The sequence below is a fragment of the Apodemus sylvaticus genome, chromosome 1, assembly GCF_947179515.1.
Source record: "Apodemus sylvaticus chromosome 1, mApoSyl1.1, whole genome shotgun sequence".
Classification (NCBI taxonomy): Eukaryota; Metazoa; Chordata; class Mammalia; order Rodentia; family Muridae; genus Apodemus; species Apodemus sylvaticus.
In genome coordinates, this window is record NC_067472.1 from 95,659,293 (window position 1) to 95,686,924 (window position 27,632).

General features: G+C 39.4%; 1 protein-coding gene across 3 annotated transcripts in view; it reads left to right on the forward strand.

Moving 5' to 3' along the window:
* Sbf2 (SET binding factor 2) overlaps positions 1–27,632 on the forward strand; it is a 365,757-nt gene that overhangs the window by 278,060 nt on the left and 60,065 nt on the right. For all 3 annotated transcript variants that reach the window (XM_052201159.1, XM_052201166.1, XM_052201176.1), the window contains exons 18-25: positions 9,257–9,427; positions 12,222–12,478; positions 14,621–14,793; positions 15,605–15,678; positions 16,392–16,587; positions 18,764–18,891; positions 20,338–20,513; positions 21,584–21,729. In XM_052201159.1, coding sequence (XP_052057119.1) covers positions 9,257–9,427; positions 12,222–12,478; positions 14,621–14,793; positions 15,605–15,678; positions 16,392–16,587; positions 18,764–18,891; positions 20,338–20,513; positions 21,584–21,729 — 1,321 coding nt within the window. The remainder of the gene's footprint in view (positions 1–9,256; positions 9,428–12,221; positions 12,479–14,620; positions 14,794–15,604; positions 15,679–16,391; positions 16,588–18,763; positions 18,892–20,337; positions 20,514–21,583; positions 21,730–27,632) is intronic.

The window sequence follows — 27,632 nt, forward strand, 5'->3', positions numbered from 1 at the left end:
AGCAAAAGGTGATAGTCCTGGGGAGGAAGAAAGGGACTGTGTAGCAGGGGCATATACAGATAAGAGGGAGGGATGAAAGGAACAGTAGAACTTTCAATATAGCATCTGTTTGTTGTTACATATCTCATCTATATTACCTACATTTTATACATATTGTAATAAGCTTCTTTAATCCTCTTACTACATTTCTTAAGTTTCACTTGGTTACAATGTATTATCCTTTAATATGTTGTTAGATTTTATTTGCTACAATCGCTCACTCTGTATATCTTTTTATCTGGATATTTATTTGTATTCTTCAAAGCATACTTTGTAATGAGTCAGCAGTAGTAAGTAAAGTGACTTCTACTCTGGGAGCCATTCTAGCAGGATATTCAAACCCAAGAAGGGGTTTGGGGTAATACCTAATTTATTTCCCATCCATTGGTGCTACTAGAGGCTTGTGCTTCTAATTAATATCCAGAGTTGCGAACAGACTGAAAGATTAATCCCATAATACACGGAATATCATTAAATCTAGGAAGATAGTGCTAGAACTTTGGAGCCACTTGCAAGTACATTTAGTGAGAGAGCTACAAATAGCTCACAAAATCTCTTCATTTTCTATACCATAACACATTGCTGCCTTTTATCCGTTGTACATATATAATACTTAGGCCCCAGAAATAGTACCTCGTTTGGATCTAGTATTAGTTTTGTTCATTCCATTCTCCTGATGATACTGTTTATCCTCTCAGCTCACAGTGCTGTTATAAGCACAGTTATAGTTTAGTCAGTCATCACTTATTCTGGGGTTGTCTCCTCACAAAAACTTTAGAAACTTTCTACACAGGAAGATCATAGTGCATGATAGTGAGCTCATTGAAATACAGGTTTCTAATAAACACTTAAGGATATGTTTTATTTGTTTATTTCTAAATTTAGGTTTAAGAATCTCTAATTAAATATTTAAATTCATAAATATACTAATGAAAGAAATACCAAACTAATATGCTACTATAATGATTAAAAATAACTCAATATTTTCAAAACTGTCAAACAAAAGGATCAAATCAGGTATTGATTCTGTTTGTGTGCATGCATGGGTATATGCATATGTACATATACAATGTATGCTCACATTGAATATAAAACTCAGGATTTCATGTATGCTAGGCCACCTAACAGTCAAATTCTCCTTTTCCTATATAGGTGTATATAATTCACCATACAATTGTTGAAGGAAACTCTGTATAACAATACCTTAGGTAGTAAATACATAAGGAAGTAGTGCTCAATTGAAACACTGTATCTTACAGCTCCTAATGGTGAGTAATCTCACCTGTCATTAAATCAGGAGCTCTAACATCAGAGAAGACAATACTAGGAATTCCCCTTAAGATGGTACCATCTGTGGAGTATTGTTGCCAAACAGTCCTTAATCTAACAAGATCATTAGACATTACCAATTGATAGGAAACCCAGAAGCACTCTGCTGTGGTCAGCAACTACTGTAGAACATATAAATAATCCTGCTCTTTCAACAAAGTTCAACTTATAGTAGAACCTTGAGTAAAACTGTTCTCAGTGATTCTCAGACTAATGCTAATATCTACCTTTATTTGGATCCTACCTGAATTAAACAAGACTATAAAAGTAACACTGAAGATAAGGGGAAAAAATAATTTTCTTACACTTTAAGGATAATTGGAAATTTGAACCCCAAGCTGAGATTTTACATTAGCATAACAAAACATAAACAGCTCTTATTTCTATTTTGACTAGTGGAGTTGAAGAAACTCTGCATGAAATATTTTTTATTGGAATAACAGATGACCAACAGAACATCAGCTTATTGGTACAGAAGACAATATTTCTTGAGACCTCTCTCAAGTATTCCATACACTATTAAGCAATTTTGAAATTCAGAAAGGCGTGGTGGTACACACCTGCAATCCCAACATTTAGGTGGAGGCAGGATGATTGCAAGTTCAAGATCAGTTTGGCTACATACTGGGTTTAAAATCAGATAGGCTGCAAGAGACCTGATCCACGGAAGTGGCACTGAGTCCAGCAATCACACGATGGCAGTTTTGATGTCCCTGCCTCATTGTCTGTTTTAGCAGAGTTGGAACCAACTTTACCTGGAACAGAGAAATGTATATTCTTACAGTAGAATTCCAAAGCCGGGCAGTGGTGGCACAAGCCTTTAATCTTAGTACTTGGGAGGCAAAGGCAGGAGGGTCTTTGTGGGTTCAAGGCCAGCCTGCTGTACATAGTGAGTTCTAGGACAGTCAGAACTACAGAGATGCTGTCTCAGCACAGCAGCTTCCATGGCAAGATTTGTTTGTTTTCTTTGCAGGGGGAGGTTGCAAGGGTGGAGGGATGGGGAAAATTAGTGGAATTTGGATGCATGATGTGAAATTCACAAAAAAATCAATAAAAAATGAGAGAGGGGAGAGAGAGAGAGAGAGAGAGAGAGAGAGAGAGAGAGAGAGAGAGAGAGAGAGAGAGAGAAAGAGATCCTAGCTCTAGTTCAGTGCCTCAGTTTTCTCATATTACTAAAATGAGAAGTCATACCCTATGTGAGTGGGTCATAAGACTGCTTTGAGTACTGAATTAATAAATATACTAAGAAAATCCTCAGCACTTTAGATAGTTCTACATTATTCTTAAAGACCATTACATGTCTATTGCATTGGACCTGCCAGGTAGCCTCTTCCCTGAAATGTGCTTCCCTTTGACTGCCCTAAGAGGAGCTGTGAGCCAATTCTAGCCAAACAGGCTTTAGACAGTTCTGCATACTCACATAACTGCAGATCATCTCCTCAGATGATTTGTGTCCATGTATGTGAGTTTGAGTTGGGCCTGCTGTCTGAGCACCACGAGTCTATTCTCCACATCCTGTCTCATGCTGGGTCTACAAGCTCTTTTGAAAGCTTTGTAGAAAATGAATGGCATGACTTAAGCTAGTAACTTTAGGACTATTTTTTCTAGATAAGGAAGAAAGTCAACACATTCTTAAATATCTTACAAAATTTGATGGCAAATATAATTTGTTTCTTTAGGACATAATTATGAGAAGTATTATGAAATGTAAATATTTTTCCCAAAGTTGAGGGGTAAAAGAGATGTCATTTGACAAGTATTCTCTTATCACCACCTTGTCACCTCAGAAAAGTCACTAAGACCAGTTTGGGAAACTTTCCTGGAAAATGTTTGCTTCGAACCAAAGAAGTGACTAGAGTAAGAGACAGTTTTGTCCATGGTCACTTATTTTCTCAGTTCACTAAACTTATGCCGCTGTCCCTGCTTACACTAAAGCTGAAGCCCTAAAACGTCTCACTACATCTCCTTCCCTGTAATTGTATTAAAGTTCCATTTTGCAGAATATGGTTATTTTTGTGTCTCAAGGAATGTGTAGTCAGATGTGATAGAGCAGACCTCCGTTCCTGTCACACCTTCATATGAAACAGGAGGCTCATGAATTTGAAGCCTGCCTGGCAAGGTTACAGTAAATTCTAGAACATTCTGAGAACCTGTTGTTAAACTGACAGGTAGGTAGGTAGGTCAGTCCACTTCATTTCTGTGTTACTTGGACAAATATGTTGTCATTGAGTCTCAGATGGACAACAAAAGCATCCAGTATTCCTTCTACCCAATTTGTGCAAAGTTCTTTTATGATTGCTAGTTGAAGCAATGATATCTAGGCAGAAAAGGTTCCACTGTCCTCTGCTGGTCCTAAGAATATGCCTATCCATAGGTGTGTGGGTTCATTTCTGGGTCTTCAGTTCTATTCCATTGGTCCACTTGCCTGTCACTGTGCCAATACCATGCAGTTTTTAACACTATTGCTCTGTAATATTGCTTGATTCCCCCAGAAGTTCTTTTACTGTTGAGAATAGTTTTAGCTATCTTGGGTTTTTTGTTATTCCAGATGAATTTGAGAATTGCTTTTTCTAACTCTGTGAAGAACTGAGTTGGGATTTTGATGGGGATTGCATTGAATCTGTATATTGCTTTTGGCAAGATGGCTATTTTAAGTATATTAATCCTGCCAATCCATGAGCATGGAAGATTTTTCCATTTTCTGAGGTCTTCTTCAATTTCCTTCTTCAGAGGCCTGAAGTTCTTGTCGTACACACTAAGATACTTTATATTGTTTGTGGCTATTGTGAAGGGTGTCATTTCCCTAAATTCGTTCTCAGCCTGCTTATCCTTTGAGTATAGGAAGGCAACTGATTTGCTTGAGTTGATTTTATTTGCCACTTTGCTGAAGTTGTTTATCAGCTGTAGGAGTTCTCTGGTGGAGTTTTTTGGGTCACTTAAGTATACTATCATATCATCTGCAAATAGTGATAATTTGACTTCTTCCTTTCCAATTTGTATCCCTTTGACTTCCTTATGTTGTCTAATTGCTCTAGCTAGAATTTCAAGTATTATATTGAAAAGATATGGAGAGAACTTGTCTAGTTCCTGATTTTAGTGGGATTGCTTCAGGTTTCTCTCCATTTACTTTGATGTTGGCTACCAATTTGCTGTCTATTGCTTTAACTATGTTTAGGTATGGGCCTTGAATTCCTGTTCTTTCCAAGACTTTTAGCATGAAAGGATGCTGAATTTTGTCAAATGCTTTTTCAGCATCTAATGAAATGATCATATGGTTTTTTTCTTTGAGTTTATTTATGTAGTGGATTGCATTGATGGATTTCCTTATATTGAACCATCTCTGCATTCCTGGGATGAAGCCCACTTGATCGTGGTAGATGATCGTTTTTATGTGTTCTTGGATTTGGTTGGCAAGAATTTTATTTAGTATTTTTGCATCGATATTCATAAGGGAAATTGGCCTGAAGTTCTCTTTCTTTGTTGGATCTTTGTGTGGTTTTGGTATCAGCATAATTGTGGCTTCGTAGTTGGTAGTTGGGGTAGTGTTCCTTCTGTTTTTATTTTTGTGGAACAGTTTGAAGAGTATTGGTGTTAGGTCTTCTTTGAAGGTCTGATAGAATTCTGCACTGAAGCCATCTAGCCCCGTGCTTTTTTTGGTTGGGAGACTTTCTATGACTCCTTTTATTTCTTTAGGGGTTATGGGACTGTTTAGATGATCTATTTGATCATGATTTAATTATGGTGTTTGATATCTGTCTAGGAAACTGTCCATTTCCTCCAGATTCTCCAGTTGTGTTGAGTATAGGCCTTTGTAGTAGGATCTGATGGCCACTTGATCTTTGACAAAGGAGCGGAAAACATCCAGTGGGAAAAAAGATAGCCTTTTCAACAAATGGTGCTGGTTGAACTGGAGGTCATCATGCAGAAGAATGCGAATTGATCCATTCTTATCTCCTTGTACTAAGCTCAACTCCAAGTGGATCAAAGACCTCCACGTAAAACCAGACACACTGAAACTAATAGAAAAGAAACTGGGGAAAAGCATTGAGCACATGGGCACAGGGGGAAAGTTCCTGAACAGAACTCCAATAGCTTATGCTCTAAGATCAAGAATTGACAAATGGGACCTCATAAAATTACAAAGTTTCTGTAAGGCAAAGGACACTGTCAAAAGGACAAAACGGCAACCAACAAATTGGGAAAAGATCTTCACCAACCCTACATCTAATAGAGGGCTAATATCCAATATATACAAAGAACTCAAGAAGTTAGACCCCAGGGAACCAAATAACCCTATTAAAAATGGGGTACAGATCTAAACAAAGAATTTTCACCTGAAGAAATTCAGATGGACGAGAAGCACCTTAAGAAATGCTCAACATCATTAGTCATTAGGGAAATGCAAATCAAAACAACCCTGAGATTTCACCTCACACCATTCAGAATGGCTAAGGTTAAAAACTCAGGAGGCAGCAGGTTTGGCGAGGATATGGACAAAGAGGAACACTCCTCCATTGCTGGTGGGATTGTAAGATTGTAAGTGTACAACCACTCGGGAAATCAGTCTGGCAGTTCCTCAGAAAACTGAACATTTCCGGAGGACCTTGCTATACCTCTCCTAGGCATAAACCCAGTGGATTCCCCAGCATGCAATAAGGACACATGCTCCACTATGTTCATAGCAGCCTTATTTACAATAGCCAGAAGCTGGAAAGAACCCAGATGTCCCTCAGTGGAGGAATGGATACAGAAAATGTAGTATATTTACACAATGGAATACTACTCAGCAATTAAAAACAATGAATTCATGAATTTTTTAGGCAAATGGTTGGAACTGGAAAATATCATCCTAAGTGAGGTAACCCAACCACAAAAGAAAACACATGGAATGCAGTCATTGATAAGTGGATTTTAATTAGCCCAGAAGCTCTGAATACTGAAGACACAATTAGCATATCAAATGATTCACATGAAGGAGGAAGAAGAGGGCCCTGATCCTGGAAAGGCTGGATCCAGAATTGTAGGGGAGTACCAGGACAGAGAAAAGGGAGGGGGGATAATAGGAGAATGGATGGAGAGAAGAGGACTTATGGGACATATGGGGAGGAGGAAACTGGGAAAGGGGAAAGCATTTGGAATGTAAACAAAGAATACAGAAAATAAAAAATATATATACAAAAAAAGAATATGCCTTTCCATCTGTGCAGTGTCCAAACTAACAAAGACACATACCCATCCTCACAATTGAACATAGCATGAAATCAGTGAGCAAAACGGTATATTTCATGCTCTAAAGAAATAATATTTTAAGTGCTTGAGAATTAGTGATTTTTGTTTGCTTGTGCATTTTTTGAGAAAGGGTTTCTCTGTATAGCAATGCTAGCTGTCCAGAAACTCACTGTATATACCAGACTGGCCTTGAACTCACAGAGATCTTCCTGTCTCTGTCTCCTGAGTGCTAGGATTAAAGACATGTGTCACCCAGCTGAATTAATGATTTCTTATGCCTAGCTTCATCAGCTGCTACAGCTATATGTTGAATATCTTGTCACCACAAAACTTACCTTAAGAATGCTGCAGTTCTCACTAGTGAACGGGCTGTGGCTCTGCCTCCAGCCCCTCTTATTCTGCATTGTGCCATTTTTTTGCCTTTGAATGTATAGTGTCATTTTGCTACAAAGATTTAGAAAAGTTTTGCATATTTATTTAGTTTATACATAAACAGGGAAATTATTCCAGTGGATACGTGGCCAGGAAAAGCATGACTGAGAGTCATGCTTAAGGGGGGAGCAAGGCTTCTTTAAACTGTCAGAGTCATGAAGACTCTCCCAAATCTACTCTGAGAGACTGACAAAGATGGCTCAGTTTTCCGAACTCATCTATATTAATAGCATGTTAACACTCTAGACTGTTTGTAGCTCATGGGGTTTACATTGTGCTACAGCTGTAAGAAATGGTTCTACCTTAGGTTATACTCAAGGGAAAAGCAACTTCGAATTATGTTTGTGGGGAGGGATGTGAGGCTGTCTATATGTTGATGACTGTTCTGAAGCTCACTCTGTAGACCAAGCTGACTGAACTCACAGAAATCCACCTGCCTCTGCCTCCCAAGTGTTGGAATTAAAGGCATACACCACTACACCCAGATCAGATTTATGTTTTATCTTATTTGAATTTTATGCTTTTACAATCTCTACAATCTCTTTCAGACATATATAGCATGTTTTCACCCATGCAAAATCTAAAATGATCATATATTTATATATGAAAGAGAGGGGGTAACCATTTGGGGAGAGGGAGGTATGGGGAGTAACAAGTATGAGCAAACTACAATGGTATACAAATAACAGGAAAATAAAAACTCTCATTCAGAATAGTTCTCTGTGTTGTTACTGAAATAAAGATCTAAACTATGAAGGAGATAATATATAATCCAGTCATTGGATATCTATAAGCCAAGAATAGAAGAAACACATGATTCAGTGTCATCCAGCTAACACAACTAGCTGAACCACACACATTTTGTCCATCATTTCCTATGGAGGACAGCATCTGAAATGAGCATCTGAATTGAGGCATCATGAAAACCAAACATGACCTTCCCCTCTTTCTGCCTCATGGACAGCATCTATTTATAGCCACCTTATAGAAGGAACTGTAGTTGTAGCTAGTCACCTCCATAGCAGTACACAACCCTGTCTTGAAAGGAACTTTCATCATATATGACACAAAGATTCTTGTAGGCAAAATCAAAATCACCTTGTTATCAGAATCACCTTGCTTGTAAGTGTGTAAGGCTAAATTTCATGGTATACCTGGTGCTTACTCCAGCTTTAGGGTTAATATGTCCTAGATCTAGAGGGAAATTACATCAAGTGTAGCATCCTACTGCTAAATGAACTTTTACTACATAATTTTATACACACACACACACACACACACACACACACACATATATATATATAACCTTAACAGTAATAATCTTTAGTATTAAACATTTCAGAAGATAGCTTACTAAATTGCTTAAAAAGAAAACTTACCAGAAACTGTACTTCTAATCACAAAAAAACAGATTAATTCAATTACAGAAGGTAAAATGAACCACATTTTTTCTCTTTTCTATAATTTAGCTGTTTGCTAAGAGATCTTGAAATATTTAATATGTTTTTAAAATACACCCTAGCCAGAAGTAGTTGTGTGCACACCTGTAATTTCAGTACTCATAAGGCTAAGGCAAGAATATTGTGGGTTAACCTGGGAAAGATAGGAAGACCCTGTCCAAAAAATTAATTAATTAAAATTCTCAGGCCAATAAGATGGATCAATAAATAAAGATGTTTGCCAGCAACCCTGAAAACTTAAATTTGATCCTCAGAATCTACATGATAGAAGGAGAGAACCCACCTTGTAAGTTGTCCTCTGACTTCTGAACATAGGCTGTAGCATGCATGTGCACACATGCACACACACATATACATAGACAAAAGCAAAAGTAAAAAAATATAAATCAAAGTAAGAGAAATTTTGTATTATTAGAATTTTATGTTTAGATTATGTTGGGTTTTAGCATGCATCCCAGTCATAATAACTGTATAGTACCCACCTTGTGCACACCAGTCGTGCATATTTCTGGTATATTCTATAATTCATAGAACTATATTAATTCTACAATTATAAATACTGTTAAAAGTGCTCATTTGGGTAGGGAAAGTAAGACTTCAAAGGATTTCATACAGAGCCTACAGTTGGAAGTTGAACATGAATACAGTGCTGATTACTAAGCTGTTAAATCTTTTTATCACCTCTACAATTAACTATAGCACCCGTGACCTTCTGAACTGTTGTAATCTGCCAACATTGTGCTGATAAATATTATGTGCTCTCGTAGAAACTTGCCCCTGGAGTCAGCCAGTTTGCCTACACCTGTGTACAGGACCACCCCATTTGGACAAATCAGCAGTTTTGGGAGACAACTTTTTACAATGCAGTACAGGAGCAGGTTCGCTCCCTGTATCTCTCAGCTAAGGAAGACAATCATATCCCACATCTGAAGCAGAAGGTAAGAAAAGAACAGTACTTGTGTGTGCTTGGGATTGACTTGAGGGAAAGCTCAGGCAGATGTTCCTAGGCCAAAGGGATTCTACCCACTGCTGAGTGTTAGGAGTCCTGTGGTGAACAGCTTTCTGCCTTTGCCTTTGATTCGGGCACTATATTTTTTCCATAATGACACATACTATAGTTCTTTAGCTAGAACTGCTAAATGTTAATGAGAAATTCTTATAAACAATTAGAGAAAATTGACTAGAAAAGGACATACCTAAAGTAGTCCCAGGTATAAGTCTCTGACTGCTTACTTCCTTGAAGCAGTGCCAAGTTCAGCTCAGTGATCAGGGTGTTTACCTACCACCAACAAGGCCCCGATTTCAGCTCAGTGATCAGGGTGTTTACCTACCACCAACAAGGCCCCGAGTTCAGCTCAGTGATCAGGGTGTTTACCTACCACCAACAAGGCCCTGAGTTCAGCTCAGTGATCAGGGTGTTTTACCTACCACCAACAAGGCTCTGAGTTCAGCTCAGTGATCAGGGTGTTTACCTACCACCAACAAGGCCCCGAGTTCAGCTCAGTGATCAGGGTGTTTACCTACCACCAACAAGGCCCCGAGTTCAGCTCAGTGATCAGGGTGTTTACCTACCACCAACAAGGCCCCGAGTTCAGCTCAGTGATCAGGGTGTTTACCTACCACCAACAAGGCCCCGAGTTCAGCTCAGTGATCAGGGTGTTTACCTACCACCAACAAGGCCCCGAGTTCAGCTCAGTGATCAGGGTGTTTTACCTACCACGAACGAGGCCCCGAGTTCAGCTCAGTAATCAGGGTGTTTTACCTACCACGAACGAGGCCCTGAGTTCAGCTCAGTGATCAGGGTGTTTACCTACCACCAACAAGGCCCCGAGTTCAGCTCAGTGATCAGGGTGTTTTACCTACCACGAATGAGGCCCTGAGTTCAGCTCAGTGATCAGGGTGTTTTACCTACCACCAACAAGGCCCCGAGTTCAGCTCAGTGATTAGGATGTTTTACCTACCACCAACAAGGCTCTGAGTTCAGCTCAGTGATCAGGGTGTTTACCTACCACAAACAAGGCCCTGAGTTCGGGTCCCAGCATTAAAGGAAGAAAGAAAAAAATCTGAAGTTAACCGACTATAAAGATAAACGTAAAGTTCAGTAGTCCATTCAAAAATGTATCAGTAATAATGTAAGTCTTCCTTTAGGATTATCCTATATGGCATATATAATATATGCAGCATTTGCTATATATACATCTATTTAAATATCAGGAAAATAAAAATTAAAATAAATTTTAAAGGTCATTTACTGGCTCTCTGTTCTTAGACTAACTAGTCACATTACCCCCACATGTCCACATTGCTAAAATGTGTAGATGTCATTGCTGTAAGATTTTCATATCTGTTATATATAAGGCTTATAAAGAGTTCTTGGCAATACTAAGTAGTAAGTATTAAAATCATTCTCATGAAGTAAACTTAAAGCAGCCTAAAAATTAAGTGTTGACTCACTTGAGAATGAACTCTGATTTTTGGGAGTATATTACTGCACATTCTGACCATCATCTTTTCCTTGAATATATCTCTAGAGGGTGGATCATCCTCAGGCATCTGAGAAAAGCTATATAGTCATATCTATCATCTGAAACTTATTTTGGTTTATTATTAAGGAGAAGAATAGAAGCTTTGATAGCAAATAACACTGATACATGTTTGATTGTAATTGCTCAAATTTAATTAATATTCAGATTTTGTTGTTGTTGTTAAAATACTAAATGTACCACTTAAGGTATAACTTGTAAAAAGGTATAACTTGATGCAGAGACTGTTGGGCTGGAGCCTTACCCAGACTGTTAATATGCCTTTGCTGATTTTTAAGCAGCTATGATTTGCTGGTATTGATATATCTACAAAGCATTCATACAGCAAGTGTCTCAGCTGCTATGTCCCCATCTCTGAGCCCTGGATTAGATACAATATATTTTAGAACTCTATGGCTAGATAAAATACTATGCAGATGTGTGCTGCTATTACCAATTATCTCTTCTGTCTTCCCACAGTCACCTGCATATTTATGTATATGATGTTTTACAAAGAGATATACCAATACTTTTTGTGTCCTTGATCATTTCCTCTCAAAGACCAGAAGAGAAAAAATACAATACTTTTAGCAGGTACTACTGAAGTGTCCTACAAGGGCATTATGGGAAGTCTGTTAATTTTTGTAACTAGCAGCTTCAAAGAAGTAAAGCCACAGGGTCAATTGTGAACTTGGTGAGATGCTAGAGAGAAACCTGCATCTGTATTTTGCTTTTCTTTGGGTTTGCCATGTGGTGCCAATGAAGGTATGTGGGCCAGGGAAACAACTCCAGTGTGCAGTGTGGAGTTGTTATGCTGAGTTTCACCTCTGCTGATATAGGTACTTAAGAGATGCTTCCCATCATCTTCTAGAGAGTCAGCCTGACTTGTTGACGCACACTAGTAATCCCCATACTTGAGAGGTAAGGGCAGGATCAAGAGTTCACAGTCATGTCAGCTATATAGCAAATTTGAGATGAGGCCCTTTCTCAAAATAAAAAAGACAAGCCATTTTCCTTATCTTTATTTGTTTAGTTGATACTTTTTTAAAAATAGTATATACTGATAAAATATACTAAAAGATACAGAATATTTCAAGAGAAACTCTACATTTAAGACATAGACAGATTTCAGCACCTTCCATGTCTGTGGAGCAAACCTCAAGTGATGGTATTCACTCTTGGCCTGTTCTGCTTTGTTTTCTGGGCTAAGCGTCCTGATGGCCAGTGTCAGGAGAAGACCGCGATGGACCTGGCAGCCGAGCAGCTTCGCCTGTGGCCTACTCTGAGCAAGTCAACTCAGCAGGAGCTGGTGCAGCACGAGGAGAGCACTGTCTTCAGCCAAGCCATTCACTTTGCAAACCTCATGGTTAACTTGCTAGTTCCACTAGACACAAGTAAAAACAAGCTCCTTCGAGCCTCAGCTCCAGGAGACTGGGAAAGTGGGAGCAACAGCATTGTCACCAACAGGTACTGAGACGGAGCACAGAGCTCCCCCTTCTCAGAGCTAATCGGACACATCTCCACAGAAACATAGCAAATGTTGCTCCACACATTTCAGAAGGGCTATTTTCCCCATTACTAGCTTTCTCAGCCCTTCTGTTTAAAAAAAAAACAGCCAACTTACCTTCATCCTATTTAAACACACACACACACAAACACAGGCACGCACGCACGCACGCACGTGCATGCGACCCACCAGTTTCATTCTGCTAATAAACAAAGTGCTCTGAAAATGCTGGTGAGCAGCTCTTTGTCAAAGTGATTATTCTTAGCCCTCTTGTTTCTCAGTTGATCTATAGAATTTGTCTGATTATGTTGTGTCAATTATTTTTCACTGCTGTGACCAAAATAAGAGAGGTGCTTATTTTCAAGGTTTGCAGAAGGTTCAGTCCACGGTAGCAAGAGTTTGTAGCAAGAAAAACTTCACCTCATTTCACACAAGAAGCAGAGAGAAGGGACTGTAGGAAGGAACTAGAGCAAGACACTGGCACAAGGATACACTCCCACTCTAGTGGTTGACTTCTCCCCATCTCCTCCTCTTTCCATCATCCAATAGAGCCATCATATTATAAATAGTTCAGAGCCATCCAGAGCTGGTCACTTCTCAAAAGCCCACAGACTGGCAAGTAAGCCCCCAATCCATGAGTCTATAGGGTGCATTTCATATTCAAACCCTAAGGTAATGTTCTCAACCTCAGCTTCTTCTCTGTTATCTACTGAGTTTCCATGTCCCAAGAATAAAGCTCAGATAGAGCCTTTGCCATGAGCTGAACAGGAGCTGTATACCGATAGGCTATGATTCGAACCTTGCTCCCTTAATTCTTTTGTCATCTATCCTGGCCTTTCTATTGCCACTTATCCTCAGGCACAGTGCTGCTTGTTACTCCCTGTCTAGACTACCCACCTGTCTGCAGCAGTCTCAAGGATCTCTCTCTCTCTCTCTCTCTCTCTCTCTCTCTCTCTCTCTCTCTCTCTCTCTCTCTCTCTTTCTCTCTCGTGCTTTAGACTGTTGAACAAGTGTTACCCTTCACATGGGCTTGGCCCTTTTTTGGATTATTTTTTATTTGATTGCTTGGTCCCCCCACCCTATGGTGTTTTCTATAACTTGATTTCTTCCCATTTTCTTTTCTTTCTTATTTTTGATTTTGGTTTACTGGGGGATGGTTTAGGGATGGAGTTTGGGGTTTTTTGGGACAAGATCACACTAGACTAGCTATCGACCTCCCAGGCTATACCACCACATCACAACTCGGCATATTTTTGCATATTATCTGTGTCCTTGATTGTTGTGTTCACTGTTGAGTTCTCGACATCTTTACAGACAGTAGGTGCTAGGTGACAACATTTAGCTGACTAGATGATGAAATAAGTAAGTGAGGAGCTGCAGTGTTAGCTCCTTAGTAGCAGACGCTGCAGTGCCTTGCTAGTTGTGGTTCTCATAAACTGTTGTCAGACTCCTTCAGGCAGCTCCGTATTTTCTTTTTATTCTCAGTCCTTCCGCCTCATTTTATTTCAAGTGTGTTGCCTTGTCTTGCGTGAGTTTATCACCTGCAGAAAAATGTGGCTTCACAATGCTCTAAGGGTTGTGATTCACTGCAGGAGTTGCGGTGCAGGGGAGCAGGGAGAGAGAAATTGTGGCAAGAGAAAGTCTCATTCCTGCATCTCCAAAGGGTTCATCTACCTGCCGACCGTTGTCCATGTCCCACAGTCACTAGCACCAGTCACTCCTCCTGCTTCTCTGCAATGAGTAACTCAGAAGGACAAGTTGTTTACAAGGTTCTGGCAGGAGATCATAAGTGACACGGTCCTCCTTTGATTTATTTTTTGTGGCTTCTGAGTTCCTTTTGGGAGAGTAATAGCAGGTATTGTTTACAATAATACATCTTACTCAAGGAGATAATATTTACGTGTATGCACATAAAATATAACATTCTGTGCCTGGCACTTATAGAAAGAAATTGGAGTTACACTGTCCATACTACTGATGATACAGCTCTTCTGGCAAGTTTCAGTTCCTCTGGAAAGTGACTACAATATTGTCCTTTTTTCTTCTTCTTCTTCTCTCTTAATATGAGGCCTGGCCATGATTTCTTTCCTTGGCTCTCTTAGTATTGCAGGAAGTGTAGCTGAGAGCTATGATACAGAGAGTGGGTTTGAAGATTCGGAAAACAGTGATGTGGCCAACTCTGTTGTAAGGTTCATTGCCCGATTTATTGACAAGGTTTGTACAGAGAGTGGAGTGACTCAGGACCACATCAGGAGTCTCCACTGCATGATACCAGGTAAGCAATCACTTGGGGGCGGCTAAAGGGTCAGAGTGTTGCATCAGCTAACATCCAGCACGTGAGCTGCCACTTGCTTTTCTCTGACTTGCTTTTGATTTCTTTTACTGCTGTTCTGTTTTCTAAGACAAGGTCTTGCGTGACCCAGACTACCCTCACATTTGCAATGTACCCAAGGTGGCCTTGCTTTCCTGATCCTCAACAACTGCTTCCCTGGTGCTGGAATTACAGACATGTGGCACTATGACAAGTTCCAAAGTTTTACTAAATCGTGGCAAAATTAACCTAAGAGTTGCATTAATAATATTCACAATGTCCAATCGCTCCAATTAGTATTTAGTAACCATTATAAGTTAATAAACTCTGTTTTATTTGCTGGCCCTGGAAATATCTAACCTGTTTTCTGTCTCCATGAACTTTTCTGTTCTAGAGATTTTACATATGTAGAATCATATAATATTTAAACTTTTTTAGATAGCATAATGCTTTCAAGGTTTAAATAGTATTTCATTCAATGGATATATCTTATTTGTTCAGCCATTCATTTTTTGATGGAGACCTGGGTTTTCTACTTTTAGAGATTTGAGAATGATGATTCTGTGAATATTTGCATACAATTATCTGAGTGCTTATTTTTAATTTTGGGGGGTGGGTATATGCCTAGGAGTAGAATGTTATAGATTACATAGTTACTGTATTTTAACTTTTAGAGATCCTGTCAAATTTAAGTTTTTATCCTAAAATATCTGGAATTTGCTTTTGTTCTCCCTGATTTATTTTCTTTCTTTTTGAATACTCTGACTCATCCTAGGAATTGTAGCCATGCACATTGAGAGCCTAGAGGCAGTACATCGAGAGAGTCGAAGACTTCCTCCTATCCAGAAGGTAATACTCCACACAAATACTATGTGCTTTCAGGCTGCAGCAGTCCTTTCAGAAGCACAGCACAATGGGCCACCGTGCTCTAGACAGTGCCTTCTCCACTATTTACAGGCATTTTAATGGTGCACTAAGGGGTATGGGGAGTTTGCCCTACAGAATTTTCTAAGCTAAAATAGGAATAGTGTCTTGTTATTCAACAAAAGAACAATGATAACCTCTTGTTAACTCCACTTTTATATAGAGTTACATCATGAATAATTTTCATTTCCAAGCCACCACCACCACCACACACACACACAGAGAGAGAGAGAGAGAGAGAGAGAGAGAGAGAGAAGAAAGAAGAAGAAAATATTTAGCTACAATAAGAGCTTTGTTTGTCCCATGACAAACAGCTGGGAAATTTATTAAGGATTTGGGGTCTCCTGAATTAGTTTATATTCTTAATGGTTTTTTCTTTTACATTTCATTTAAGTTACACAGTGATTATTTGAATGGATATTTCAGACTTTCACATTATTCTCCTATTTTTATACGGTTGACAAGCAATGCATCAAAGAATCTTTTCATACTTAGACTTAGAAACTCCATTTCTGTTTCTTTCAAAGTCAGGCTCAGGGTTGGCTCAGGGTGTTCAAACTGTATATGAAAAGGTGACCTGGAACTACATGATGGAAACCCTTCAAGAGATGATTTTTAAAACAGTTACCTGTTCTTAGCCTAAGATTCTTCGACCAGCTTTACTGCCAGGAGAAGAAATTGTATGTGAAGGTCTTCGAGTCCTACTAGATCCTGATGGTCGGGAAGAAGCCACTGGAGGTCTCCTCGGAGGTCCTCAGCTCCTGCCTGCAGAAGGCGCCTTGTTCCTCACCACATACAGAATTCTCTTCAAAGGAACACCGCATGACCAGCTAGGTATGACCTAGCACACACCTTCAGAGCAGAAATCTCTGTGTGGCACTTGAGATTCTATTTAGTCCATGTACAATGATTTACATATCATTTCAAACTCAGAAAAGAAAAGGATAGGTTTGGGGTTGAAATCTCATTTTATACTCTTTTGTTTGCAATTTTAATGTTGTATGTTTTGGGAAAATCCTTTTGTCAGAGAAAGCTTTTTAACTATTTCTTTCCCCATTAGTAACATAGAAATCTGGGGGTTTCCCATGCATTATGTAGGCATAGGTTGTTTACCATGTATTGAAACTTAAATCTAATATATATATTAGCTTTGCTTAGTCTCTGGATATGAACTTAATAAGTTGAGAAATCCAGAGACTGGGGAATGAACAAATATGTAAGCTAAAATCCAGTCACCTGGCCCAGATCTTCCTCGCTCAGTCTCGGCTGTGAAGGGGCCATTGCAGCTTCTGGTGTGTTCTCTACCACATTGCCTCAGTGCCTTCCTCCTCCCTTTGCGGATTCACACCCTGCCCTTCCTTCAAAGCCTACTTTCCCTCCCATGTCTTGCAGAAATTATTCTCTATCCTTGTAGCATACAGAGATTATCTCCTTTTCTGCAATGCTACAATCCTTGAATTATCTGTGCACTTGTTATTTACATGTTATAGTAGTGATGTGTAACATTCCCCCAGTGGAGACTTGGAAACTCCAAGAAACCCACGATACTTCTTTTCTTCTTAACCACAGGTAGTTTGTACTTTTACATTCATGTTTTATAAAATGTTTAAATTTCTAAACCTCTTAGACACACATCTAGTCTTATCTGTCAAAGGCTTTCTGAGTATGGAAACATGTTAAAAATATGTTCTCTTCATGCTCATAATCCCAGCAGGGAACATGATGCAAGAGAATCCTGAATTTGTGACCAACCTGTGGTAGCAAACTATCTCCCCTACCCCACCCAAAATGTGTTCTCTTTTGCTTTAGCGTTATATTAACTATCTTGGTTTTCTCTTCAGTATTGGAAGCTACTTCTTTATTTCTGTATAAAACCTATTCCTTTATGCCTGCCTTAAGCTGGATTTCATATGTATACAATGGGTAAAGGAGATAGAAACAATGAGGATGGGCAGGTAGTCCAGTTCCTGTAATCTAGAAAAATTAGTATGTTTTAGGAGTGAATTACCTTATGTCTTAGGTAGGGTTTTTGTTGCTGTGAAGAGACACCAGGTTTAGTCCATTGTCATCATGGTGGGAAGCATGGCAGTGTGCTGCAGGCAGACGTGTGCTGGAGAAGGAGCTGAGAATTCTGCCTCCTGATCCTCAGGCAGGAGAGGTGAATGCCACATTAGGCCTAGCTTCAGCATGTGACACCTCAAAGTCTATCCCCACAGTGACACATTCCCTTCAACAAGGTCACACCCACTCCCAACAAGGCCACACCTCCTAATAGTGCCCTCCTTACGGGGCCAAACATTCAAAAATTTAAGTCGCTAGAGGCCAAACCTATTCAAACCACCACACAATGCCATAAAACTAATTAATGACTTGGGTATGGTGGTACACACATTTAATCCCTGCATTTAGAGGCAGAGACAGAATCTCTGTGAGTTCAATGCCAGCCTGGTCTACTACCTAGTCGTAGACAGCCAGAACTACATAGACCTTGCCTTTGAAATACGATTTCTCTATGTAGCCTTGCCTTTCCTGGAATTCCTTCTATAGATCAGGCTGGCCTCAAATTCAGAGATCTGCCTGCCTCTGCCCCTGCCCCTGCCCCTGCCCCTGCCCCTGCCCCTGCCCCTGCCCCTGCCCCCGCCCCCGCCCCCGCCCCCGCCCCCGCCCCCGCCTCCTGAGTGCTTGGATGAAAGACTTATGCCACCGTGCCCAGCATAAGAGACCTTGTCTTAAAAATTACACACACGCACATACATAGACATATGTGCATGCATGCACACGTGCATACACACACATACATACACATGTGCACGCACACCTGCATACGCGCTCTCTCTCTCTCTCTCTCACACACACACACACACACACACACACACACACTGTAAGATTCTAGCATCTTGTCATTTTTTCTCATTACTGGCATTGTCCTCTGCTGATGAATCTCTGCAGAAGAGACTCTTGACCCTAGCTATAAGGGGTATTGCTGAGTCTATGTCTTGTCCTCCTACAGTTGGTGAGCAAACAGTTGTGCGGAGCTTCCCCATTGCTTCAATCACCAAGGAGAAGAAGATAACCATGCAGAACCAGCTCCAGCAGAGCATGCAAGAAGGGATGCAGATTACATCAGCAACTTTCCAGGTACACCAAGTGTTTCAGATTTTATACTTGCATAGGCTTTTTCTACTTGATGTCCCTAATTCAAAAGCACATGTTTACTTAGTATTTTCAACTTCATATTTCCACACAATACTCAACATGTATCAAGGAAGGAAGGCCCTTCTAATAAAAAATTCTTGAACAAATCTAGTAATGCAGCTATTTTCTGTAAGGTCAGAAGTTAGAGGCTGAGCGTAAGAAGGTGAGTGTCAGAGTGGCTTTGGCTTTGGACTCTACTTCAGGGGTTCCTTGGCCAACAAACTGTCAATCAAAAAACACAGTGGCTCTTGTTCTTTGATGACTTATTTCTTAACTCCTGCTGGATAAAACTTTCAGTAAAAATAACTCTGTTTCAGAAAGAAATTCTCTATTTCTTTTTTTGTGGGAAAGTAAAACACTAAGAAGTTTAGAGCTAAGACACTGTTGTCAGGGATAACTGAGTGACCCCTGATTAAACAGTGACTTCCAGAAGCCTCTGAGTTACCAACCCTGCCGAACAGTGATGCAGGGGAGAAGTCTGAGTGGGAAGAGTGACCGCCCTCCATTGTTCTTTTTTCAAAGTCCATGTCCATAGTAGTTTGGCTTTTCTATCCTTTGCTCCTTGATGCTGACTTTTCAGACTCCCAAGAAGCCCAAGGCTTGCCTCTCTCTTCTTTGTGGAGTGGCTTTCCCCCCTTGTGTAGACCAGGAGCTATGCTTCCTGTGCTGTCTCACACAGCAGCTGCTGCATTAGAACTGGAAGCTTCTCACAGCGTCTCACAGCCACTACTACCAGGGATTTCCTTACTGTCCCAGCTGCACAAGGATTCTACACTTAAATAGTGCCCGTCTACACTTGTGAAAGAGACTCTGCTATTCCTAGATTTATTTGTATCTCTGCATAAGAAGGAAACGTATTAGGCTACATTCCTTCTCTAGGCCTAGTTGGGAACTAGGAAGAACACATTCCTAGGTCACCCACTCTCGGTCAATATCTGATCTCATTAAAAGAGTTGTTTTACAGAAAACCGACTTCAAAAAAAATATTTTTCTTTCTAATTGACAATCTATATTACAAATAAATTTTTCTGAGCCTCATTTTTTCATTGTAAACTTTATTCTGACTTTATGGAGTCAGTCCTCTCTGCCCACCTTTACATGGTTCTAGAAATTAAACTCAGATTGCAGACACCTTTACCTGCTAAGCCATCTGACCAGTCACACATTTTTCTTTTAAAATTTTAGTTGTATTTCATATTACCCAAAGTCTTTTCAGCTTTCAAAATCCTATAACTTCTAAAGTTATAGTATTGTTACTAATATTTTTATTTAATATTGCTATTTTTCTGTTCACTTTCATTTGCTTATTTTTGTTGTTTTCAGTGATGAGAGTAAAAGTTGCCAAGAAATCCTCAATGTTTCTGATAGGGCAATCTCTTTTATTTCTAGTTGATTAAAGTAGCATTTGATGAAGAAGTCAGTCCAGAAGTGGTAGACATCTTTAAGAAACAGCTAATGAAGTTCCGTTACCCTCAGTCCATTTTCAGCACCTTCGCTTTTGCTGCTGGACAAACTACCCCACAAATCATTTTACCCAAGCAGAAAGAAAAGAACACCTCCTTCCGGTAAGAGGGACAGTGGGTCTCTCACCTTCACCCTTTCCGTAGCTAACTGAAAGGAAGTAATCTTTTATTAATGATGGCTTTTCTCAGTGAGTGTGTGTGTGTGTGTGTGTGTGTGTGTGTGTGTGTGTGTGTGTGTATTCGCACATATGCCACTCATGTGTGGAGGCCAAAGGATAGATACCTTGTGGGACTCAGTTCTCTCCTTTTACCATGTGGGTCCCAGGGATTAAACTCAGGTCATCAGTATCAAGCATCTTTTTCTACACTGAGCCTTTTTGTTGGCCCTTTGAACTCCTAATGTATATCTCATTGTCTCATCAATTCAAGCTCATTCTCAAAAGGATTTTCAAATATCTTGAGTTGTTATTTTCACCTCTTAAAAAGAATTACTCTTTTTCTATGCTTGAACAGGTTTATAGCTAATTAGAGAAAAGACATTATGCACATGTACATACCTAAAACTTTTGAAAATAAGTGTTGCCAACCATTATTGTCATATGACTTCAGAGAAAGTTTGAGTGGAAGGAAGATAGGATCTTTTGGTGCTAGACTGAAGATCTTGCTAATGTGATTTATGGGACCACGATGGAGACAGCAGCATAGACAGCGGAATAGGCTTAGGAATACCAAAAAATAAGCCCAAGAGTTTAAGATTTGAGTGATCAGCTGGGCATGGTGTTATTCTCTTTAATCCCAGCATTCAGGAGGCAGAGGCAGGTGGATTTCTGTGAGTTCAAGACAAGACTGATTTACATAGCAAATTCCAGGACAGCTGGACTATATTGAAGACTGTCTCAGGTGTAGGTGTGAAGGATATTTGAGCAATCAATAGTTTATGTCAGACTTTAAGTTTTTGCACTTTTTGCCTGAAATAGTGTTCTCGTGGCAGTGACATTTATAGGAAAATAATTCTCTACAATATGGAACATGCTATGAAGAAGAAGCTTAAGAAAAATATGCACTACAGTTGTACTATACATAAGGATGTGGGTATAAGTAATATAGATGTCAAAAATATTAGTGGTGCCCTTATATTAAATTGACTTTATCTTTGGTTCTGTGACTTCTAGAACTTTCTCAAAAACAATTGTGAAAGGTGCCAAGAAGGCAGGAAAGATGACAATTGGGAGGCAATATTTATTAAAGAAGAGAACAGGAACAATTGTGGAAGAGAGAGTAAATCGTCCTGGGTGGAATGAAGAAGATGATATTTCTGGTGAGAATTATTTTCCATTATTCAATTTTCTTCTTTCTTTCCTTCTTTCTTTCTTTTTTTTTCTTGAGACAGGGTCTCATTGTGTAGACCTAACTGGCCTTAAATTCATAGACATTCACTTTCCTCTACCTCTCAAGTGCTGAGATTAAAAATGTATGCGACCATGCCCAGTTATTCTTACATGAATAACAACAGGAGATTATGTTGTACTTGTATGTAAACTCAACCATTTCTCAGAACAGATAAGACAACTTTTTACTAATATTCTCTTGTTTAGATAGGATTTTGGTTAACTTATTTTAAAAGGCAGGGTCTCAAGTATGCAGACTGGCCTTAAACTCACCATGTAGCAGAGGATGAGTCTCTCTACTAAGTCCACCTTTGTCTTATTAAATGGAGAAAGAAGGGAATCCTATATACATAGGATAAGAACGAGGGTATGAGGCAGATCTCTGTGACTTTGGGGACAGCCTGCTCTACAGAGCGAGTTCCAGGACAGCCAGGGCTGCACAGAGAAACCCTGTCTCAAAAGCAGAGAGAGAGAGAGAGAGAGAGAGAGATTGATTGAGATTGAATGTTCTACACTGAAGATTATTTACTAGAATAAAGAAAAACTGAATAATTTTTTAAAAATATAGTTAGCCAAGATATTTCTCAGCTGGGAAAAATAGAAAACAAGATGTCATATTGAATGATTTTTTTTTCTTTCCAACTTTTATCTAAGTATTGAGTATGCTATGGATATAATTCTACATAAAAAAATGATCTAATGGAAAGGAAAATAATATACTATTTTACAATCTCAAGATCTTAGATTTCCTCAGTAGTAATTATACAATTAGTACCTGTTAGAATGTTTTCAAAGATACCTCATTCTTAGTGAGAGTATTTGTAAAAGATATTTATCCAGCTTGCTAAGATAAAATCCTGTTAGATTGTATGTGATTGTGTATATGCATACATATAAGAAGGAATACATACAGGTTTACCCCTGTGGGAATAAGAAGACCTGTTACTCCATTGCTAAAATGAGCACTTACTGGAACTATGAACTACTCAGAATCATATATAAAACATTGCTACCGATCACTATTGACTGTTCTCATTCAACAGAACAGAATTATTTTTTTGTTGTTGTTTTTCGAGATTATTTCATGGAACAAACAAAAACTGTCTGTAACTGTGCATGATAGTATATGCATATAGTCTCAGTTACTGACAAGCCAAAGCAATAGGATCACTTCAACTCATAAATTCAAGGCAGCTTGGGGACCATCAGAAAAACCCTTCCTCTAAAAATCAAACTATAATAATTACTTAACCAAAAGACCAAGTTACAAAATGTTCTTTGTTCCTCTAAAGCTAAAAGGACAACGTGAAACTGACACCTGAGTGCACAGCTACATTGGGAGATACTCAAGCTAGAACTCCAAGGCTCGTTTGTTAGAGATGATTGTTATTGGTTTTCATCATTTTGATTTGTTTTGTCTTCTTTTTGAGACAAAGGTTCTCTATGTCCAGGCTATCTTCATACACAAGATCTTCCTGCCTCCACTTCCAAGTAGTAGGATTACAGGCATGTCTGTCAAAACTAGCTCTTTTGCTTCGTTTGGGGTTTTGTTTTTTGTTTGGTTTTGGAGAGAGCCATATCTTTTTCATTTTCTTTTTCTTTTCTTTTCTTTTCTTTTTTATTATTCTTTAATTTTTTTTCACAGTCCAGTCATTATTTCCCTCCTAGTCTGCCCTCTGACTGTTGCTCATTCCATACCTCCTCCCCTGTCTCCAAGAGGCTGTTCCCACCCCTACCCTACCAAACCTCCCCACTCCCTGGGGCCTCAACTGTCTCAAAGGTTAAATGCATCTTCTCTCACTGGGGCCTACCCAGGCAGTCCTCTGCTGTATATGTGTCAGGGGCCTCATATCGGCTCATGTATGCTGTCTAGTTGGTGGCTCAGTGTATGAGAGATCTTGGGGGTTCAGGTTAGTGAGACTGCTCATCTTCCTATGGGGTTGTCCTCCTCCTCAGATTCTTCCAACTTTTCCCTAATTCAACCAAAGGGGTCGCTGGCTTCTGTCCATTGATTGGGTGTAAATATCTGCATCTGACTCTTTCATCTGCTTGTCGGGCCTCTCAGAGGACAGCCATGCTAGGCTCCTGTCTGTAAGCACACCATAGTCAGTAATAGTGTCAGGCCTTGGAGCCTCCCCTTGAGCTGGATCCCAATTTGGGCCTGTCACTGGACCTCTTTTCCCTCAGGCTCTTCTCCATTTTTGTCGCTGTAGTTCTCTCAGACAAGAACAATTCTGGGTCAGAGTTTTTGACTCTGAGATGGCAACCCCATCCCTCTACTTTCTACTGGAGGTGGAGTCTGTAAGTCCTTTCTCTCCACTGTCAGGCATTTCATCCAAAGTCCCTCCCTTTGAGTCCTAAGAATCTTTCATCTCCCAGATCTCTGTTACATTCTAGAGGATCCCCCAACTCCTATTTCCCGAGGTTACCTGTTTCCATTCTTTCTACTGGTGCACAGGGCTTCAGTCCTGTTTCCCCACCTTCCTGCAGAAAGCATCACGGGGACAGAAGGAGGGAGGGACCTGGTGGGAAAGGGGGAGGGGGGGACATGATCAGGTATTTAGAGCAATATTTTTTGTTTTGAGTCAGGCTCTCTCTGTGTAGCACTGGCTGTCCTGGAACTCACTGTATAGACAAGGCTAGCCTCAAACTCACAGAGATCTATTTGCCTCAAGTGCTTTAAAGGTGTGTGACATCATACTTAGTCTAAAAGAGCCATATTTTTCTCCTTGCCTGTTAGTAATCTTGAATACATTTCTAAAATCTCTGAAAGTTTGATTTAACCTTTCTCACATTAAAAATAAATAGAAAATTAGGACATTTTTTAACATATTTTTGTTGTGGTTACATGAAATATCCATTAGGAATGTCCTTTTTTTAAAAAATCCTCTCTAAAGAGCTTGGTTATTGACTAAATTCTTTCACATTTAAATCATAGAGGACTCTGAACCTGTGATTACAAAGTGATGATAGAGTTTTCCATGGACATTATATCCTCTGCTGAAAGGATTTCCAGGAACCAAGTTTAATTTTTCCAAGCTTTCCCACTACTGTGCTTAAGTAATCTATGCATTCTTTTTGCAAGTAATACAAAATCCTGGATAAGTTTAAATAGTGATAAATTTTAGATAACAGATTTTTTCTATTTTTTTAGATATATCTATTTACATTTCAAATGATTTCCCCTTTCCTAGTTACCCCCTCCCCAAAAGTCCCATAAGTACTCTCCCCTCCCTCTGTTCCCCAATCAGCCCCTTCCCGCTTCCCTGTCCTGGTAATCCCCTACACTGTTGCATCAAGCCTTTCCAGGACCAGGGGGCTCTCCTTCCTTCTTTTTGGGCATCATTTGATATGTGAATTGTGTCTTGGGTATTCTCACCTATCAGTGAGTGTGTGTTCTTTTGTGATTGTGTTACCTCACTTAGGATGATATTTTCCAGTTCCACCCATTTGCCTAAGAATTTCATGAATTCATTGTTTTTAATAGCTGAGTAGTACTCCATTGTGTAACTATACCACATTTTCTGTATCCATTCCTCCATTGAGGGACATCTGGGTTCTTTCCAGCTTCTGGCTATTATAAATTGGGCTGCTATGAACAAAGTGGAGCATGTGTCCTTATTACATGCTGGGGAATCCTCCGAGTATATGCTCAGGAGAGGTCCTTCCATAGTATCATGTCCAGTTTTCTATGGAACTGCCAGACTGATTTCCAGAGTGGTTCTACTAGCTTGCAATCCGACCAGCAGTGGAGGAGTGTTCCTCTTTCTCTGCATCCTTGCTAGCACCTGCTGTCTTCTGAGTTTTTGATCTTAGCCATTCTAACTAGTGTGAGGTGAAATCTCAAGATTGTTTTGATTTGCATTTCCCTGATGACTAAGGATGTTGAACATTTCTTTAGGTGTTTATCAGCCATTCCTTATTCCTCAATTGAAAATTCTTTGTTTAGATCTGTATCCCATTTTTTAATAGGGTTATTCGGCTCTCTGGAGTCTAACTTCTTGAGTTCTATATATATATTGGATATTAGCCCTTTGTCAGATGTACGGTTGGTAAAGATCTTTTCCCAATTTGTTTGTAGCCATTTTGTCCTATTGATAGTGTCCTTTGCCTTACAGAAACTTTGTAATTTTATGAGGTCGCATTTGTCAATTCTTGATCTTAGAGCATAAGCTATTGGGTGTTCTGTTCAGGAAATTTTCCCCTGTACCCATGTCCTCAAGGGTCTTCCCCAGTTTCTTTTCTGTGGTTTTAAGTGGAGGTCTGTGATCCACTTGGACTTGAGCTTAGTACAAGAAGATAAGAATGGATTGATTGGCATTCTTTTGCATGCTAGCTGCCAGTTGAACTGGCATCATGTGTTGAAAAGGCTATCTTTTTTCCACTGGATGGTTGTAGCTCCTTTATCAAAGATCAAGTCACCATAATTCTGTGGATTCATTAAACCAGGTCTTCAATTCTGTTCCATTGACCAAACTGCCTGTCACTGTACCAGTACCATGCAGTTTTAACACTATTGCTCTGTAGTACTGATTGAGGTCCAGGATACTGATTCTCCCAGAAGTTCTTTTACTGTTGAGAATAGTTTTAGCTATCCTGGGTTTTTTGTTATTACTGATGAATTTGAGAATTGTTCTTTCTAAGTCTATGAAGAATTGAGTTGGGATTTTGATGGGGATTGCATTGAATCTGTAGATTGCTTTTGGCAAGATGGCCATTTTAACTATATTAATCCTGCCAGTCCATGAGCATGGAATATTTTTCCATCTTCTGAGGTCTTCTTCGATTTCTTTCTTCAAAGACTTGAAGTTCTTGTCATACAGATCTTTCACTTGTTTGGTTAGAGTCACACCAAGATACTTTATATTGTTTGTGACTATTGTGAAGGGTGTCATTTCCTTAATTTCTTTCTCAGCCTGTTTATCCCTTGAGTATAGGAAGGCTACTGATTGGCTTGAGTTAATTTTATATCCGGCCACTTTGCTGAAGTTTATCAGCTGTCGGAGTTCTCTGGTAAGAGTTTTTTGGGTCGCTTAAGTATACTATCATATCATCTGCAAATAGTGATAACTTGTCTTCTTCCTTTCCAATTTGTATCCCTTTGACCTCCTTTTGTTTGTCTAATTGCTCTTGCTAGAACTTCAAGGATTATATTGAATAAATATGGAGAGAGAGGGCAGCCTTGTCTAGACCCCGATTTTAGTGGGGATTGCTTCAGGTTTCTCTCCATTTAGGTTGATGTTGGCTACCGATTTGCTTTTACTATGTTTAGGTATGGGCCTTGAATTCCTGTTCTTTCCAAGACTTTTAACATGAAAGGATGCTGAATTTTGTCACATGCTTTTTCAGTATCTAATGAAATGACCATGTGGTTTTTTTTCTTTGAGTTTGTTTATATAGTGGATTACATTGATGGATTTTCGTATATTGAACCATCCCTGAATCCCTGGATGAAGCCTGCTTGATCATAGTAAATGATCATTTTGATTTGTCCTTGGATTCTGTGGGCAAGAATTTTATTGAGTATTTTTGCATCAATATTCATAAGGGAAATTGGTCTGAAGTTCTCTTTCTTTGTTGGATCTTTGTGTGGTTTTGGTATTAGTGAAATTGTGGCTTCATAGAACAAGTTGGATCATGTTCCTTCTGTTTCTATTTTGTGGAATAGTTTGAAGAGTATTGGCGTTCAGTCTTTTTTGGAGGTCTGATAGAATCTGATGATTTTTTTGAATTTCCTCAGTTTCTGAATCTCCCTTTTCATTTCTGATTTTGTTAATTTGGATACTGTCTCTGTGCCCTCTGGTTAGTCTGGCTAAGGGCTTATCTATCTTGT